This window comes from Ambystoma mexicanum, chromosome 9, assembly GCF_040938575.1.
Source record: "Ambystoma mexicanum isolate Mex_15411 chromosome 9, UKY_AmexF1_1, whole genome shotgun sequence".
NCBI classification, from domain to species: domain Eukaryota; kingdom Metazoa; phylum Chordata; class Amphibia; order Caudata; family Ambystomatidae; genus Ambystoma; species Ambystoma mexicanum.
The window spans coordinates 1,428,052,154-1,428,069,283 of NC_090931.1; the positions used below are offsets into that span (position 1 = coordinate 1,428,052,154).

Here is a 17,130-nt window from a genome sequence, read left to right on the forward strand (position 1 = left end):
ACAGGGTATTTGAAATGTTATAGGGGTATTGTGTTTTGATTTGCAGTGTGTAGTTTTTGAGTGTTTGTTGTTGTCCTCCTGAAAAAGAAGGAGTGTGGCGCTGCCCGATGACGGGGTGCGCACGCGGTGGCGTGACGTTTGCACGCCGCCGCATGCAGCATAAATAAACGGGGCGTTCCCGGCCGTGGCAGAGCGACCGGGAAGCCCGAACCAAGAGGACGTGTGGTGTGTGAGTCCTTCGGGGTCCGGGGCTTACGGACAGCGCCGGGGGTCGCAACCAACCCCCAACACCTGCTGCTACAAAATCACTGCGTCACTGCTTTGTCATTTTACTACAGCAGCTCTGACTAATTGGATAGATATTGATAGACAAATGGCAAATGCTTATCCAATGCCTACACAAAAGCCAAAACTGATGGCAATGCCAATGCTTGTCTTTGTATGCAAATGTGGCGCTTGGCATGCAGAACCAGCTTGCGCTGGCTGGTCTGCATTTGTGGAGATCATTGAGGCTATTTTCAAGATGTAAAACGCTCACAAGCGTGCACTAAGGTGTCAGAATCCATGGCAGCCCGCCACTACATATGGCTGCAGAATATGGTGGCATTTATAAAAGTGTCGTTCTGCCACAACATTGGCAGAACTGGCTCTTCGGAATTGGGCCCGGATTTCATCAGAGCTGGGAGGTTTCCCCTGGCCATAGAGCAGAAATCCATCCAGTCATGGTTTTGCTTTCAGTTTTACGAAATTTTAAATGACACAGAAAACACTACAAGTCCCAGAGTTCAAAGGGGAAACACAGGACTGGGAGGCCTTCCCACCTTTGTTCAGGGGAAGCTGGAGCGCATTGGAGTCCTGCAGCATTTATGACATACGGAATTCTAGATTTCCAGCACCCAGTATTGCGCTCTTTGTCTCCGATCCCAAATGTCTACATATCGCGAGTCTCTTTGAGCAGATTGTAAATGCATGCATTATTTGCAAATACTGCCTGGTTCGCTGTCACTCTACAACTCGGAATGATGCTTTCAAACGGTTTCGACAAGATTTCTTATTTATTGCGATATTGGTTTAGACAAAAACAACCTAGCACAAAAGAAACTCACCTTCATAAAACATGGTCATTTTTTTTTTTTTATAAATAAGAGTCCCACAACCTAAGAAACGACATTACACTCACAATGAAAAATCAATTCCCTAAAAAATAGCAGTAAAAAAATGGGACAAAAGTTAAAAAGAGTACAATTAAAGTGCTACAATAAAGTGCCATGTGAGCTAGTGAAATAGATGTTTGTTAAGCATCAAAATACAAGAAGAATTGAACCAGCAATTGCCTGGATGCGCGTTTATCTCTGAAGCAGGTGTACTAACCCACTGAGCTACCTTACTGGCTGTGTGGCATTTTGGTGGTCCCATTCCTGGCATCGACGAGAGGGAAGAATCTCAGATTCGTCCGGGTTTGTGAGTCTGACTACTGAGCTAAGTGCCTGCCTCGGAATGTTTCACACAAAGACCCCCAGGGGGTTCTGTGAACCTCTCCGGAGTACCCTATAAAATGCGGCTGTATGGTTAGACATGGGTCCAATGTCAGACGCAGGCTATAGGCCCCTATAGGCCCCGGTGCTGGAGCAGCTACAGCACACATATTAAAACACCCTCCCCAAGCACCAGTGGTTTCAGGTTTCCTTTGGAAGCCTCTGACTACATGTACCACAATGCATTGCGCATGGCTATCAGGAGCCGTGCCACATTGGCAGTGGTGTATAAGGAAGAGGTTTCTCGGCAGTGTTGTGCTCTGGAACATGTTGGTGCTTGTGGTTTTGCTGTTTTGTTTTTCCAAGAGAGGGGTTTGTTTTTTCTATTAACTTTCATGGAAGTGTGGGAGAAAGTTGAAGTAGTAACATGTCACCTTTTTGGGCCTAAAACTCGGGAGTGTCACTTCAAAACAAAAGTAAAACGTGGGAGTTGGTAGTTTCCTTTGAGCAACGCCTGTAGTGTGTTCACCCGCTCGCTCCCTTTTCTGGCCAATGGGGACTGGACAGAGATGGGAAGTGGCGGGAAAGGAACAGCTGAAGTGTATTCCCATATTCAGTTAAAGGGGAGGAGTGGCAGGTGGGTTGCACCTGCCCTCGTTCTAGGCCTATATATAACCCGCCTTCTGGAGCAGGTTTTCATTCTAGTTTGAATTTTTTTTTTTTCTTCCCTGCGTCGGCGCAGTTTGAGGTTATTTCGTCGCGGGCTCCACTTTCGCCTTCATTAGGTAGCATTAACGGCTGTTTGTGAAAGGTACTTCTCCCATCCTTTAGACTTGTTCTGCTGAAAAGCATTGCGTGCTCCTCTTGGTTTCTTAAGCCTTAAAGAACATGGGGCACCCGCTGTGTTTTAACCCCCAGCCGTTCTGACGGTGGTTTTCGCACTTAAGAAAGTCTTTACTTTTTGCGACCGTAATGCGGCAACAGCACCAATTTGATGTGCATGACCAGAGGTCGAAGTGGGTGGGAACTCAGTGGTACGAGGTTACTAGTCACCCATGCTTCTTACTTGCTGTGTTTTTTGCTGCCCCTTTCCTGGGGATTCAGACCTCGGATCAGCACTGCTGGTTCTGATCTAATGTCCCAACCCGTTGAGCTACCCTGCAGCGCTGGCCTGCTGTTCCAAACGGTAACCTGCTTGGGACATAAAGCACGCTGCCCTGCTCCTGCATTTTTTTTTCTTTTAATTTAAGCAAACGATGAATACGACCTTGGAATAGGCTGGGGGCTAGGGTGCGGCTTTAGTCCTCGGCATGACGCTTAAGATGCATGAATGGTGGTGGCCTAGAAAGGGGAGGGTGTATGAAGCTGAGACCCCATGCATGCAGGCGACTCCCAGGAGCCGATGTCAAATCTTCATTTAAGAGGCACCCTTAATTGTAAATGCTTGCGCCCCCCAAAAAAAATGTGTATGGGTGAAATAGTAGACTAGCCACATCATTTGCATGTTTCTGTGCCAACAATGGCCGGGTTTGCCAGCTGAAGGTATGGGCCCTCCAGACACTTTCCATATGGAGCCAGTGTGTCTTCAGCCGACACTCCTTGGAGGGAACCCACATATTGCTACTACTCCTTCAGAAGCCTCCTGTAAGACTCCCCTCCTCCTTGAAGATGACCAATGCCAGTACTCATGGCTTCGAGGCTTTGGGTAGTTTGAGCACTGATCGAGGGCCTTTTGCCTACCTGTTTGGGTGCTCCATAGGTGACAGCTTTAGGACTGCATGCCAGTAACCAGAGCCTCTGGTGTTACCCTGGCACTCTACAGCGTCACCCCTCAAAAAATTTCATTTTCATGTAAAAACTACATTTTAAATGTGGACTTATTGACTAAATATCCAAATTCTTTCTGCAGAACTATGAAGTCCACAGTGCTCAAGAAAAAGGTGACCCCCAAGAAGTCTGTGCTCTTGCGGAAGAGTAAGGAGAATTACTCCAGCTATATCTACAAGGTCCTCAAGCAGGTGAGCACATGGCGCTGCAATGGGCCTTTCATACACTGACTTACTCAAAGTGAAGACCATTGCTGCCCATCCATGGCCTTTCTACGAATCTCCCTTTCAGCATTATGATGGCTGTAGGTGCCCTTTAGCCAATAGGGAAACATGGGCTCCTATAAACTAAGATTGACCTTAGTCGACCCCAGGCTAATGCTGTGACTGTCCTTATGAGCCCTCTCTGCACTGCCAGGTTAAATCTAAAGCTTTATGTTCATCAAGCCCACCTCCTCCAGGTGTGAGCAGCCAATCTCTTCATATTTCCGGATTTTCAAATCGGTGCTACGGATAGACAAGGATGTGCCCCAAAGCCCATGTTGGCAGTCGTACATAGTCATTGGGTGGCGAGTACCCGGATCCAGCTTTTGGTGTATTGGAGGGAGTTGCGCATGTGAAGCTCACGCTGTAGTTAGTGATCCTGTTTTTTGGACGGCTAGCATGGGGGGGGGGGGGGCGTGCCAGGCCACAGAAGGCTTATAGGTGGTTGTTAGATGTGGACCTCCTGGCAGTCAGGCGGGCAATGCATTGCACATACATCATGCTACTGCACACTGCTGGATGGTTCCCACTTGATTGCAAGCAGGATATGAACTTTTAAATGGTGGGGGTGCTGGATATTGACTTAAGATAGGTGTGCACCCCAATGTAAAATCTTAATTCGTCTCAACTAGAATAACTTTAATATTAAGCGGCCAAGTGGGTTACGAGTGCATGTCTGTCCGGCATCCTGATATGTACCATGCAGCGAGTACATCACTTGCGCAGAGCTAGTAAAAGCACCAGCCTTGCAACAGTTACTAGAATGTCGAGCTTCTGGTGGTTGCCCTTTGAGAATGGCGTCCTGGGTACAGCAAGTCTAACACAGCATTTCTGTACCTATACTTGAGCGTCTACATGGCCAGTTCTGTTGGAGGTCGCTGGTGTGATATTTTTGTCATTCTACTTCATGCTAGGAACACTTATTTGTGGGTTATGCTATGTAACCTTCACGTTGCACACTCTACTTGTGCAGTGGCATTCCAGGCGGAACTACCATACCTGACTTGTATCATGGTGTAGGGTCCTGTAAAGAAAGTCGTGGGCTCCTTGGGCACGTGCTTAAAAGTTGGATGGGATGTCACTTGTGGCATGCATTTATTGCCATTGGCTTTCTTTATCCTCACGTGTGTAGCCGGTTCATGTCTCCAGCATACTTCCTCTTGAACGTTCTAAGTAGAGGTCTACTAACTTCTATTCCACTAAAGGATATCCCTTTTAGCTGTCAGTGTTTGTCTCCAGTACCTCAATATTACTAACCCAAGAATCCCCTCCACTCCCCATATTAGCCATGCAGCAGGTCTTGGGCTCCCAACCCCCCCCCCCCCCCCTCCCTGGGTCCCAAATCATATGGCTGGATTAGTGTTTCTGAAGGATGGGTACAGTATCTGTCCCCTAGCTATCCTGGAGTTGTGGTGACCTGGGCTTTCTCTTAAATTACATGCTGAGTGGAGAACCTTATCTAAAAAAAAAAATCTAATGCCGGTTGACGACTCATTATATGGTGATTTTAGAGTACTTTGTTACTGAATGAGCCCTTAAGCAACTTGCACTTTGGTTGGAAATTGATTGCTCTATAGAGGATTTGCTAAAGTATCCAGTGTAGTCAAATCTTTGTTATACCGCCATGAATGGATGGACACTTTGGACCAATTTCACTCTTATGCATCTTTAGCTTACTGGAAGGAAGACTACAAACGAGGGGTGTGGCCCTGTTTCTTGACATCTACCCCCCCCCCACAAGCTGACACATTCCACCTTTGTTTTTGCTGGAACTTGATTAAACAAAATCATGGTAAGATGCAAGAAGATCCCTACAAATTGCAGAGGGTGCAGGTTTTGCAACATAGCAGGTATTGTAGAAGTGATTGAACATCTAGTAATGACTTGCACACGGTTAAATCCACTATGTAGTCTTTACTTGGATCAATTGACATTGAAGGTTTACGTTAAATGCATCCTGGAATATGCTTTGCAGGCTGAAGATCGATGTCTTTTGGTTATTGCTATCACTTTTTTTATCGGAGCACCAACTTTAGAGGAGTTGGTCATTGACTATACGGTTTCATTTCATTGCGGGATGTGTTTCGCAGGGTTTTTTACCACAAATATTTTGATCGAAAAACCCCTCCTTTTTTAAATGATTTTTGGGGGGTATCCCCACACCATAAAAAAACAAGATGGGTTTTTTTTTTTTGTTAAAGAATTTGAAGTAAAAAACCCGCGCAAAAACATCCCGTGATAAAAGGACGTTGTACCCAATATACATAGTATTGCAGGATTGATGATTGTACTGTTGGTCTTAAATGTACCAATGCATTTTCCCCAACCAAATCGTTGTGCTTTGTCCATGTCAAGCACTAGTCCTTCTCGTGGGGCTTGTAGTTCCTGTGGGCATCCGTTTGGGTTGTTGTGCCTAACATAGATCTTCTCCCCATACAGGTCCATCCTGATCTCTGCCTGTCTCTCGGCGCTATGAGAATCGTGAACTCCATCAATGGGGACCTCTTTGAGCGGATAGCCTCAGAGGCGGCCAGACTGGCCCTGTCCAACAAGAGGAGCACCATCACCAGCCGGGAGGTCCAGACCGCAGTGAAGCTGGTGCTACCAGGGGAACTCTCAAAGCACGCCTTATCAGAGGGCACCAAAGCAGTGGCCAAGTACACATCTTCCCAATGAATGACCCCACTCCTGCTCAAATGGAATAAATGTATTATAGCATGTTTTTATTTTTGTTAAATAAAGGGGTTTTAACATTAGTTTTGTGAGTACTTAATTTTTTTGTTTAACATTTTTTATTTATTTTTATTTTCACAGCAGATGGTCTGTGCAGAAGCTTGACTTGGGCATATGGCATGTATAGGAACTCGGTGGCAAGATGGAAGGGGCTAAAGGAACCTGGATGACTAAAGGACTTGAGTAGACGAGGGGGTCATGAGGCTTAGCTCATGCTGAGTTTTAGTGCTCTGGGTATGACTGGGCAGTAGTGTATATTAGGAGGTGCCTTGCTTTCTTTGTTGGCCTGGAGTGCGCCAGCCATGAGTCTGCTGAAGAGAGTTGGGCCTGGCAGGAAGGCCCTGCATCTACATCTTGAGCTGATGCTGCACTAGGTCGCAGCGCACGTGCTCTGGGGTTCAAACCAGTGTGAAGCCTCGTGCATGGTAACTGCTGAACACATATGCTGACCCCTTACCCTCACCAGTAAATAATTTGGCTCACAATTTGTCAAGTGTTGGCAATAAAAGGCCGTGGGATTTTATTGTGCAGATATGGTTATAACAATAAATCACATATCGTAATAGTTTTGGGCACCAGGTCCTGAGGTTGCCCCCTCTGGCCCGTGCCGCCACACACGGGCAGATTGCCGGCTGACCGTGTTTCCCCCGAAAGTATCTTAGTGACAACCCCTGGAGGCTAGGGTTGCTGAAATTTCATACCCTGGTTTGATAAGTGGGTGCCGTTTTTGAGAAAAAGGTCCGGGTCACCCAGGGTAGTGGCCGGATGCTTTATGAAGCCCAGGCCTCTTGCTGTACAGAATTTCTCTAGCCCCCTGTTGAGGTTTCTGTCTACTGATTTGTAAAAGGTGGCCCCCTGTGATTCCTTTCTTGGTAGGATGGCTGAGAAGTATTTTTCTGTTTCCCTCCAGTTGTGTGAAATGCCCGCTAGGGAGGAGCAAATTTCCTCAAAGTTTCTCCTTCCTGTAGTCGCCAGGTCATTGCCCCCTAGGTGTATAAGGAATTCTGGCGGATCTATGTATGCGACCAGCTCTGCTAGTGTTTCGTCGATTGTCAGCCCAGCATAGGCCTCTGTATCCCCACCAGGAAGCAATGGTGTTCCTGAAGGGTGGTCCTTCTTTGGTTTCTTCTGCCAATCGGCCTGTCCTGAAGACAAATGAGTGCCCGACTATCCATGCTGATCGGAGTGAGGTCTTCCCTTCGCCTGATTCTGCAGGGTGGAAGAGGAAAGAAAAAAAAAGTGGTGGGGGGGGCGGAGATGGCTATATTAGCTGTGGTCTGAATCTTTTGTAGCAATCCGACTTCCTTCCCCCTATTTTTTTTTAAGCTGTTGTGGTGCCAGGCCTCCTTGCCATGCTGAGGTGGTGGCACCTATTCTAAAGGAGTCTGTGCCAAAACCCTTTGGGGGGGGGGGGGTGGCGGGCCCATCCTGCTTTGCTGATTGCTTTCATCAACACCCCTTTAAATTGGTAGCGGCTTAGCTTGTGGATTAGAACCCCCCCCCTCTGGGCCTTTGCACGTAATAAAGGTTGGTGATACACACTGGGCAATTTGTTGCATCATCAATGCAACACATGTTGATTGTTTTGGACTATAGGATTTCAATGCTGAGGCTGTCCTGTCTGACCCTGACCTCCATGATGCCTAACCAGTTTGTGGCCTTGGTGCTGGAGGCGATTCTCCAACCCGGAAAGCCCCGAAATAGGCCAGGAAAAATGCTGTTTTGAATAGTATGATCTCGTATGGGTGCCAGCATATGGCTTCCAGTTGGTCTGCGTTTTTTTTTTTTTTTTTTTGTTCAAGGGAGCGGCGGGTGTCTACCTGGGGTACCTCATCTGGCCCAGCCTTTCATGGCATAGGATAGGCGATAAGGGTGTTCTGGGTGGGTTCTGAGTCACCCCGTATTTTTGAGATTGCTACTAGGTGTCTTTTTGCCCAATCTCTCTTAAAGCCCTGCTCATGCACCCATTTTAAAAATATTTCTATTTCTTTAATCGTTAAACTCTACATGGTTTAACCCTGTGGCTCTAAATACTGTTAGTGTACTGAGCTGCGGTAGTGCTTGCCCAGTGCTTCTCTGCCATCTCTGTTAAGAACCCCGGGCCAGGGTTCGTGTTTTCTGCAGGCAGGGAGTTGTTGGCACCTGTCTTTGAGGTGCCTGGTTCTTGTTGGGTATCCCAGCCTGGGCTCGCTGGCGTTGATGCTGTTATTCTTGTATTCCCATTATTGACCAGCATTCCGCTGGTAATGGCGTCATCTGCTCGTGGGCGTGTGGTGCTAGCTCCCGGAATCTTGGCCACTGAAAGCGAGATAAAACTTCGTTATCCGCCCCCGAGATGTGCTTTTCTTTGACCACAATGTTTTCTTGTAGTGTGACTGCTGTAATAGCTCGTAGGACTTTCAGCACTAAAGGGCATTTGGTAGATATTCTGTTTATGGAGCCTACCGTGGCCATGTTGTCGCACCAGACCAAGAGTTCCGTGTTAGCTAGCTGTCTGCCCCAGATGTGTAAGGTTGGCCAAATGGGAAATATTTCTAGGAGGGTGATGTTTTTCTTCCACCCTGCGGATTGCCATGCTTTGGGCCAGTGTCCTGCCACCCGTTCTGAGTCTAGTATGGCTCCAAACCCCCTGTTCCTGGCTGCATCAGTGAAAAGGACCCTTTTTGTCCATGTGTTCAATGGCGTGCGCCAAAGTGAGGTCCTGTTGAATTCTTTAAGGAAATATCCCCAAATTTCCACATCTTGTTTGACCTCAGTGCCTAGCCGGATGTGCAGGTGGGATTTGTATGATTTGGTTTTGATTTTTAGTTCAAGACTTCTGTAAAATACCCTCCCCCTGAGGGATGATTCTGGCTGTAGAAGTTGAGACTTCCTGCTAATGACTGGATTTCTTTCACTGTGCCCTTGTCATTTGCTGTCAGGCCTTGTATTTTCTCCAGGAGTTCTGCTATTTTTGATTTTGGGATTCTGCATACGCCCCTTGCAGAGTCTATCTCAATACCCAGCAAAATTATGATAGTGGCTGGTTTGGTCGTCTTTCTGTTGTGGTGGGGGGGGGGCAGGGGGATGCCCCACTGTGAGGCCATTCCTTCTAACTTTGCCAGGGCTCTGCTCCATTCTTCAGATTTTGCTGGTCCCATTACCTTGAAATCAAGTACTATTTTGGTCCCTGGTCTGCTTTTGGAAAGCCAATTGGAAAAAGGAGCTGAATTGCTCAAATAGGGTGCAGGATACTGTGCACCCCATGGAGAGGCATCTGTCTACATAGAATTTGTTTTTAAAAGTGAAACCTAGCCATTGCCGAGTCCGGGTGGACTGGCAGTAATGTAAAAGCGGGTTTGATGTCCAGTTTGGCCATCAGGGCGTTCCTGCCACATTCCTGTATGATTCTTACCGCCTCTTGGAAATGCGTGTGGGATACTGCAGATTCCGTGTGGCATGCCATTGTTCAGTGACTGGCCCGTAGGATAGGACCAGTGATGAATTCGCCTTTTTTCCGGGTTCTTTTTTGGGGACCAGTCCTAGAGGGGATATTATGTAATCCTTGAGAGGCATGTAGTCCCAGGGTCCTGCAATCCTGCCTTAGTAGTAATTCCTTCTTGATTTTGCTCCACCTTGTGGGTTGTCCCTGGCTGACTTCAGGTTCTTTGGGATATTCTGAGACCCTATGCCCTTGAAAGGGATGATGAAACCCTTGATGAAACCCTGCCATATTGCCTCCCTGGTTTCTCTGGGTAATTCATGAGTGCTTCTCTAAAATTGTTTGGATTGATGGGGGCTCTGCCTGGTGCTAACCGTGGGGTTGGTTCTAATCTTGTGTTTTTGGCTGGGAGTCTGGTGCAGTTGCTTGCTGCGTGGTCACCGTTGCAGTTTGCAAGTGTTTGTACCAGCATTCCTTCCCCCCCCCCCCCCCCCCCCCCCAGGTGCACAGGTTTTTTCCAAAATTCCTGCATGGGATGTTGGATTTTGGAGTGGTTTTTGTTCTGCTTGTGAGCATTAGTCTTAGCCGCCCATGGCTGGTTCTTCCGAAAGGGCTGTTCCCCCCCCCCCCCCCTTTTTGTGTTTTTCATTGTCAGAAAATCAGGCCATGTGGATTTTTGCTATTTTTGGTGTTTGCTTGTGTGGCCTCTTCCTTGTGTTAAGCAAGTTCTGGACCTCGTCCAATTCTATGGCTGGCCTCTCTGACATGCTTCTCCTAAATCTAATATCATATGCTAGCCAGGTCTTCCCTTTTTGAGTGATTTTTACTTCTGACTTTAACCCATGTATGCCCATAGTTTTCTGCCATCATTGGGGAATATTTCTTCATATATAGTTGCCAAGATGGAAAAAGCCTGTAGCCAGTCCCAATTCTGTTCCACCTGGGCGTTTCTGGCTATGGCTTTCTCCTCTTTTTGGGATCCCTAAAAGCATCTCTCCCCTTGAGTTGGGCTTATATAAGTGAAAACATTTTGATGTTTAGCCCATATGGCTGCCTTGATTGTAAGCACCTTGTTTGTAGTTTGTATCTGAAAAGATTTGTTTTAGGTCTAATTGGGTACTGCTTATTACCATGTCTGGTGGTGGTGTTGCTCGCTCCTGTCTGCCCCAGTGTGTGTGTATTGGGGATTGTCCATGCACCTTGTGTCTGGAGCTGCCCCTGTTGGCGGACGTGAAACTGTGGTGGCTGGTGGTGTTGGCACCCTTGTTATTGGTGGTGTTGGTGGGGGGGGAGTGTGGTCACCCATGTCTGGTTCTAATGGTATGGTGGGGTTTGCAGGCCTAGTCTCGGCTGTGGGAAGTATTCATTTGCCCCTGATTTCAAGCAATAATTGCTGCATCTCACTCATGTTCTCGCATAATTTAAACAGTTTTTTGTTACCTTTTCCCATGCCTTCTGTTGACTTCCTTTTCTTTGGTGTTGCCGTCCTCCTGACGGGGTGGTATGGGCACCCCTTTTGGTAGGCCATACATATTTTCTCTGGCCCAGCCATAATGCTCAGCTACCTCATGGCTGCTAGTAAGTGGGGTGATAATGGGCTTCTGGGAAGGTGTTGGAGGTTCTTGTGATTTTCGCTGGGGACCCATGATTCTTTAGCCTGTTTGATTACAAGAAAACCTTTTGTGTGACCAGTAAATTTTTGTTCAGCCACTTTATTTTTTTCCCTGTGGTGGTTGCGGGCTTGGACCCCTGTTCCTGAGCTGGCCTGTTCCCCAGCCTCCTTGTTGCCCCCTAAACTAAATTTTGCATTTATCATGCTATGAAACTTGGGTGTCTGAGCGCTGCTTATTATTACCCAGATCCTTACCAAAGTCACTAATTCGTGTCCCAGCTCAATGGACCAGGGCGATGTAAAATGATGATCTGTTATTTGGACTTATAGTGCTATGAGGACTTGGGCATCTGAGTGCTGCTTATTACCCAGGGCCCTTTTTCCTGTATAGTTATGGCCTTGTGTTGAGGTTACAATGTTAAGGTTCACGTGGCATGGATTAAAACTAGCTACTTTAACTTTTGCAATTGACGACAAAGCGTGCATTCTGCGGCTGCCGGGGATCTGCTTTTTGCCATCTGCCTGCGGGATGTTTATATTGGCGTCCACATTCTAACATTCCCTTCCCTCGCAATCCAGCGTAGCGGCTCACCTGAAAACGAATTGACATGGCCGCCTACGCCGGGGTGCTTTGTTTTTCTTCCACTTGCTCGGGCTGGCCTGGAGTCCTGCTTCCGCACATGTAAATCCCCGGAGACTCTTTCTGTTTATCCAAGATTTTCGCCGCTCGCTTGCAGGACGGAAAGTTCTGAACAGTGACGATGTTCAAAGAGGGGGGGGAAAAAAGACGCTGCGGATGCAGTGAACGTTTGGAGCTTGCTAAAGGAAGCAAAGGGTGGAAGACGCGGAGTGAACAGCAAACCTCCTGTTTGTTTGGGTCCCCGTTCAGGGTCCACAAACAGATTGGGTTTTCTTAGAGCATGCTGCTCTTATTTATAAGACCCATGGGAGCTCTGGGTCTTTGATGTGCATAGTGGTGGGGGATGTGCTCCAGTCCCCAGGCTGGGTAGCCTACTGTCTGGCCCCCTGAGGGGGGGGGAGGGGGAGGTCTTTGAACCTGTGCCCGGCCTGACTGTTGGTTTTTCTTAGGTGCTTAGCACCTTGTTGCTTAGAGGAAGGGTGAGGTGATTGTTCACACCTCACCCTTCCCTGGCTTTGTATGGCAGAGACTGTGTCTCTGCAGCTGCGGGGGAGAGGAGCAGGCATGGGGGGGCTGCCCCTCTCCTGGCCTGCTGGATGGTAACATCAGTTACCCTGCCTCGCCTTGGGCGGCCCTGCGGCATTGCCCATAACTGAGGTTTGTAGAATGGAAACTCTACCGCTGGTGCCTTCAGCCACCTGCCTTGAGATGGAGGAATACCGACGGTCCTTGGCTCCCCACTAATCTGTTCCAAATAGTTTTAATTTGGGGGTTTTACAGCCGTAAATGAACATTACATGTGCAAATGCAACTTAAAAATAAAACCTGATGTATATTGCATAATATGCACACAACCAACGATGGCAGATTAAATCATGGCTCTTATCACAAATGTTAGACTGTGTACGTTATCGCCTCCTGACAAGGTAACCCTACACAACGTGGAAGAGGGAATTTATAACCACCACACACCCTGGTAAGTCTGTTTCTCAGACTACTAACTATCCTATATTGCCGTCTACTATCCTTTGTGAGTCTATGACCATGAAGGCAAAAAAACATTTCTAAACCGTAAATTTGTGTTTCTGACCAGTCCACCTCAAAGTTTGCTTTCTCTGAACAAAAACCACATTTCTCAAGATACGGTTTGATTGACCCTTATTTGCTAGATAATGGAACAAGATGCACAGGAGTTTCAATTTTTATCCATGCCACATCCTCGGAGGGATTCTGAACCCTTGGGTGGGGAGCTTGAAGGTGGGACTGGGCTATTATAGGTCGACAATAGCCACTCTATAGTAAGGCGAGTTGGTCTCGCATAGAAATCCATAATGGATTTGATCGAAGGGACTTGCTTTTTAAACAACTGTTTTTTATTTTTTTTGTTGCTACCTACTCCCCATCCAGACCAAGCAGGTCAATCAATGGGCCAAACCGCTGGACGGATTTGGACCAGGCAGGTCCAAAACAACTTGGACACAAAGCTTTAAAAAACATTTTATCAGCAGAACAGTATGGAAAATCATACTTTCAATGTCTATAGTGGCATAATAACCTTAACATTAACTTTTCCCCCAACTTCTCGCCCCCCGCACCCCCCTTCAACCCTCCTGAATGGCTAACACCTAGCTTGTGTATATGGAGATTCCCTAGGGTTGAGTTGCCTCTCGTTGGCAGGAGTGTCTGTCATCTCTGGGCCCTCGGCCTCCTGGTGCAAATGACTGCTCATTCCATAATGTAATGTCTTTGTTGGTCTCAAAGGCACAAGTGGACTGCATGCCTTCAGGCAGCTGTTTTGGCTAATGTCCATTTCTGCAGGTCTTGCCACCAATCCTCTATATTGGGGCCACATGGGGATTTCCATGCCATAGCTATACTGAGTTTAGCCAGTATATATGCTAGGCCTATTTTGGATGCCTCCCATGTAGGTTTGGGGCGTGTGCTGCATCCCAGCAAGCAAGCAGATTGCGACAACAGTTTTGTAGTAAGACCTCCTACTTTTCTTAATCTGGACGCCACCTCTTCCCAGTATTGTGTAATGATGGGGCATGTGTAGCAAACTGGAATCCCAGGCGTCACATCTAAGACAGTCTTGTGTGGCTGCGCTGGGGAATCTTGAAATTCGAAGGGGTGTTAAGTATGCCCAACAAGTGACAAACCACTAAATCGGCTGCATTTATCTTTACAAGACTTTCTTATGATGCTGTAATGTGTCCTGGAATGGGCCACCTAGGTCATCCTCCCGTTTGATTCTTAACGCCAGAGGGTCAGCTGGACAAGACGTATAACCTGGATAATGCATGGGCGCCTTCCACTGTCGTACAGAAAGTAAAGAGTGTTTCCATTATCTCGCTATGTTTGCCATCTGCACAGTGTTAGACTCTGGATGGTGCGATGCAGCAGATATTGGCCTTGGTGTAGGTAGGTAGTATCTACTAGCTCCTGGAAGAGTATGAAAGGGGTGCCATGAATCAGGTCTTCTATAGTGGTGATGCTGTGTTCCCAATGTATGCAAATACCCAGCTGTTCTTGGGTTACAGTTGGAACAAGTGAGGCTAGGGGAATCTGTACGGAGAATGGATCTTGGTCCTATCAATGTGGGAGCCCTGTCCCATAGTTGGGTGCCTAGTGATGCCAGGTGTGAGTGACCCGGGGCTTTTTGTGCAACAAACTCTTGAGGAAGCAACTTGATACTGTGGGCTGAAGTAGCTCTGTCTGGAGAAGACTCTAGCCAGAGTACCATGAATTGCAGCTGCCCTGCAATATAATATGACTCGGTGTGGGGCTTTGATACTGCCCTCCTTATGAGGCCTCTGCAGGGATGTTAATGGTATTCTACACCTACCGTTACGCCATAGGAAATCCCTGCATAGGGAATCTAAGTTTTAAAGAAAGTCTTGGGTATGTTATATGGGACGTTTACAAAATGGTGTCGGAGCCTGTGGAGTACCACCGTTTTTAATAGTGCAACTCTGCCCAATTATGAAAGGGATAGTTTGGTCCAGAGCTTCATTGAGCTTCTTATACCATCTAGTGCTTTCTGTGTATTGACATGTTCCAGCACAGGGTCGTGATATATGTTGATTCCTAGGTATCTGAATGTCAGTGCTCCATTGTAAAGCCAAGACAGGTAGTCTATCATGACATATCTTGGTTAGGCCTGCCAGTGGAAACGGGGATGACTATCTATACTAATTGTGATCCTCTCAAGCCATGCAAAAATTTCTAAAGTTCCAGGTTCTCGGTTTTACACATAGCAATGTCGTCGGCTTACAAGGATATTAGATGGCGTGTTCCATTAATGAGTATGTCTGCGTCTATGTATCTGCCCTTAGATATACTGCTACTGGCTCCATTGGCAAAAAATGGAGCTGCGGGTAACCTTGTCTAGTGCCCCTCTCTAGAACCCAGGGCCCTGAGAAGTGTTTGCCTGTCTTGACTCTTGCCACTGGTTTGGTATATATTCATCTCACCCAATTGACACCTGTATAACATGGCATTTAACCAGTCCCATCTGAAGGAGTCAAATGTTTTTACGGTATAAAATATTGCGCAGGGAGTGTCCCAGGATGCGGTGCCAGTGCAAAACTCCTTAGCTTCCAAGATATGTCTACCTGGCACATACCAGTTTGATTGGAATGTACTAGGGTATGGAACACCTTCAACCTATTGGCCAGCAGTGCTGTTGGGATACTGTCCTGATTCAGCATGGACAAGGGCCTGTAAGGGCTACATTTGTGGCTTGAAATGTGGTTTGATTATTGATTCCCATAAGCTAAGAGGAAGGATGCCAGTGTCCTATGCTTCCGTTGGTGTATTCAGGAGGTGAGCTGCCAAGTCCACTGTAAATTCTTTGTAGAACTCGCTCTGCAAGCCGTATGAGCCTGGAGTCTTCCCTGATGGCAATGAACTTATTGTGCCTATTAGTTGTAATGTGATGGGAGCATCCACACTCTTGATGGCTGTATCGAGTTAAGGGAGTTGTATCGCACTTGGCCCTTCCTCTATATTAGCTCATTGGGACATGGGCCCTTAGCGATATAAATTGCGGTAGTACGCTTGAAAAACCGCATTCATCCCCTTGTGTGGTGCTTTGCTGTGTGTGTATCGAGTAGCTGGGTACCCGTTGCTCTGTTGTATAGCCAGGCAAGCAGCCAGCCTGGTTTGTTGCCCTCCGCATGTTGTCTTTCGCTATATTTAGAGAAAACGATACATGCCTAATCTCTGCCAGCATCCCATTTGTCGTGTGCTGTCTCGTCCCACCTCTTGTTTGCCCGAGTTTACTGTGCAAGCTTTTATAGTGCTTCCTCTGTGGAGGGGAGTTCCCTACGTAGCGAGGCTTGTATGCCTCCCGATTTGGGAATTGATGTGCTTGGATGACTACTTTTAGGGCTTCCCAGACAGTGCTAGTGACACTGCCAGAGATTTGTGTAAAGTATTCCTCAATGCGATCTTGGATATGGTCTTGAAAAAGGGAGTCTTGTAGTTCGAAGTCTCCATGTTGGAATTGGGGGTACGTATTGCCACTGCAACAAGAGGGGGCATGGTCTGATAAGACTGTACTATATTCTGCGGCTACAAGTTCAGCAACCAATAGTCTCTAGAATTCGGGTGGAGTGGTCTCCATATGTCGGCCAGTTCGAAGGATGTCGAGTATTATTGGGGACCGAGCTGGTGGGGCAGGTCTCTGGAACTTGGGTGTCTGACCTGTACATTTGTGGGTTTAGAATGGTTGGTCTCCGCCCTATATGATCTTAGCCTCCCGGTATGGCCCAAGACGTGGATATGTCTGAAAAAAGGCTGCTGTCATGGTTGTGAGCGTATAGACAGGTGTCCACGTCCTCTAGGAGCCTCTGTAAAAGCACCATTCTGCCTTTGTCATCTGATTTAATCTGAGTCACTTTAAAGGGCACCGCAAAGGCTATACAAATTAACACTACTCGGGCATGCACAGTGTGGGAACCTATAGGTCACCCGCCGCATTTTCTAGCGATCAACGCTTGTTTGCCTGCTTTGAGGTGCGTCTCCGGAGGGCAATGTCGATTTTTGTGTCTGCAGAGGTATGTGTATACTCGGTTCCTTTTCACGTAAATATTCAGGCCCCAGACATTCCAGGTAAGCAATTTTGTCGTTGGCGATTGAGTCATTGGCTGGGTCAA

At 47.3% G+C, this 17,130-nt stretch overlaps 1 protein-coding gene across 1 annotated transcript; it reads left to right on the plus strand.

Moving 5' to 3' along the window:
- The first annotated feature begins 2,143 nt into the window (after nucleotides 1–2,143).
- On the plus strand, nucleotides 2,144–6,321 carry LOC138489175 (histone H2B-like). The gene is made up of 3 exons (XM_069616834.1): nucleotides 2,144–2,286; nucleotides 3,385–3,493; nucleotides 6,005–6,321. Exons 2-3 carry the CDS (start codon nucleotides 3,389–3,391, stop codon nucleotides 6,239–6,241), a joined length of 342 nt encoding a protein of 113 aa, XP_069472935.1. The 5' UTR covers nucleotides 2,144–2,286; nucleotides 3,385–3,388; the 3' UTR covers nucleotides 6,242–6,321.
- Nucleotides 6,322–17,130: the final 10,809 nt, after the last annotated feature.

Coding starts and splice junctions, on each gene's coding strand:
- LOC138489175 (XM_069616834.1), top strand. CDS start 3,389: ATGAAGTCCACAGTGCTCAAGAAAAAGGTGACCCCCAAGAAGTCTGTG. Junction 3,494..6,004: donor TCTACAAGGTCCTCAAGCAG/GTGAGCACATGG, acceptor CTCCCCATACAG/GTCCATCCTGATCTCTGCCT.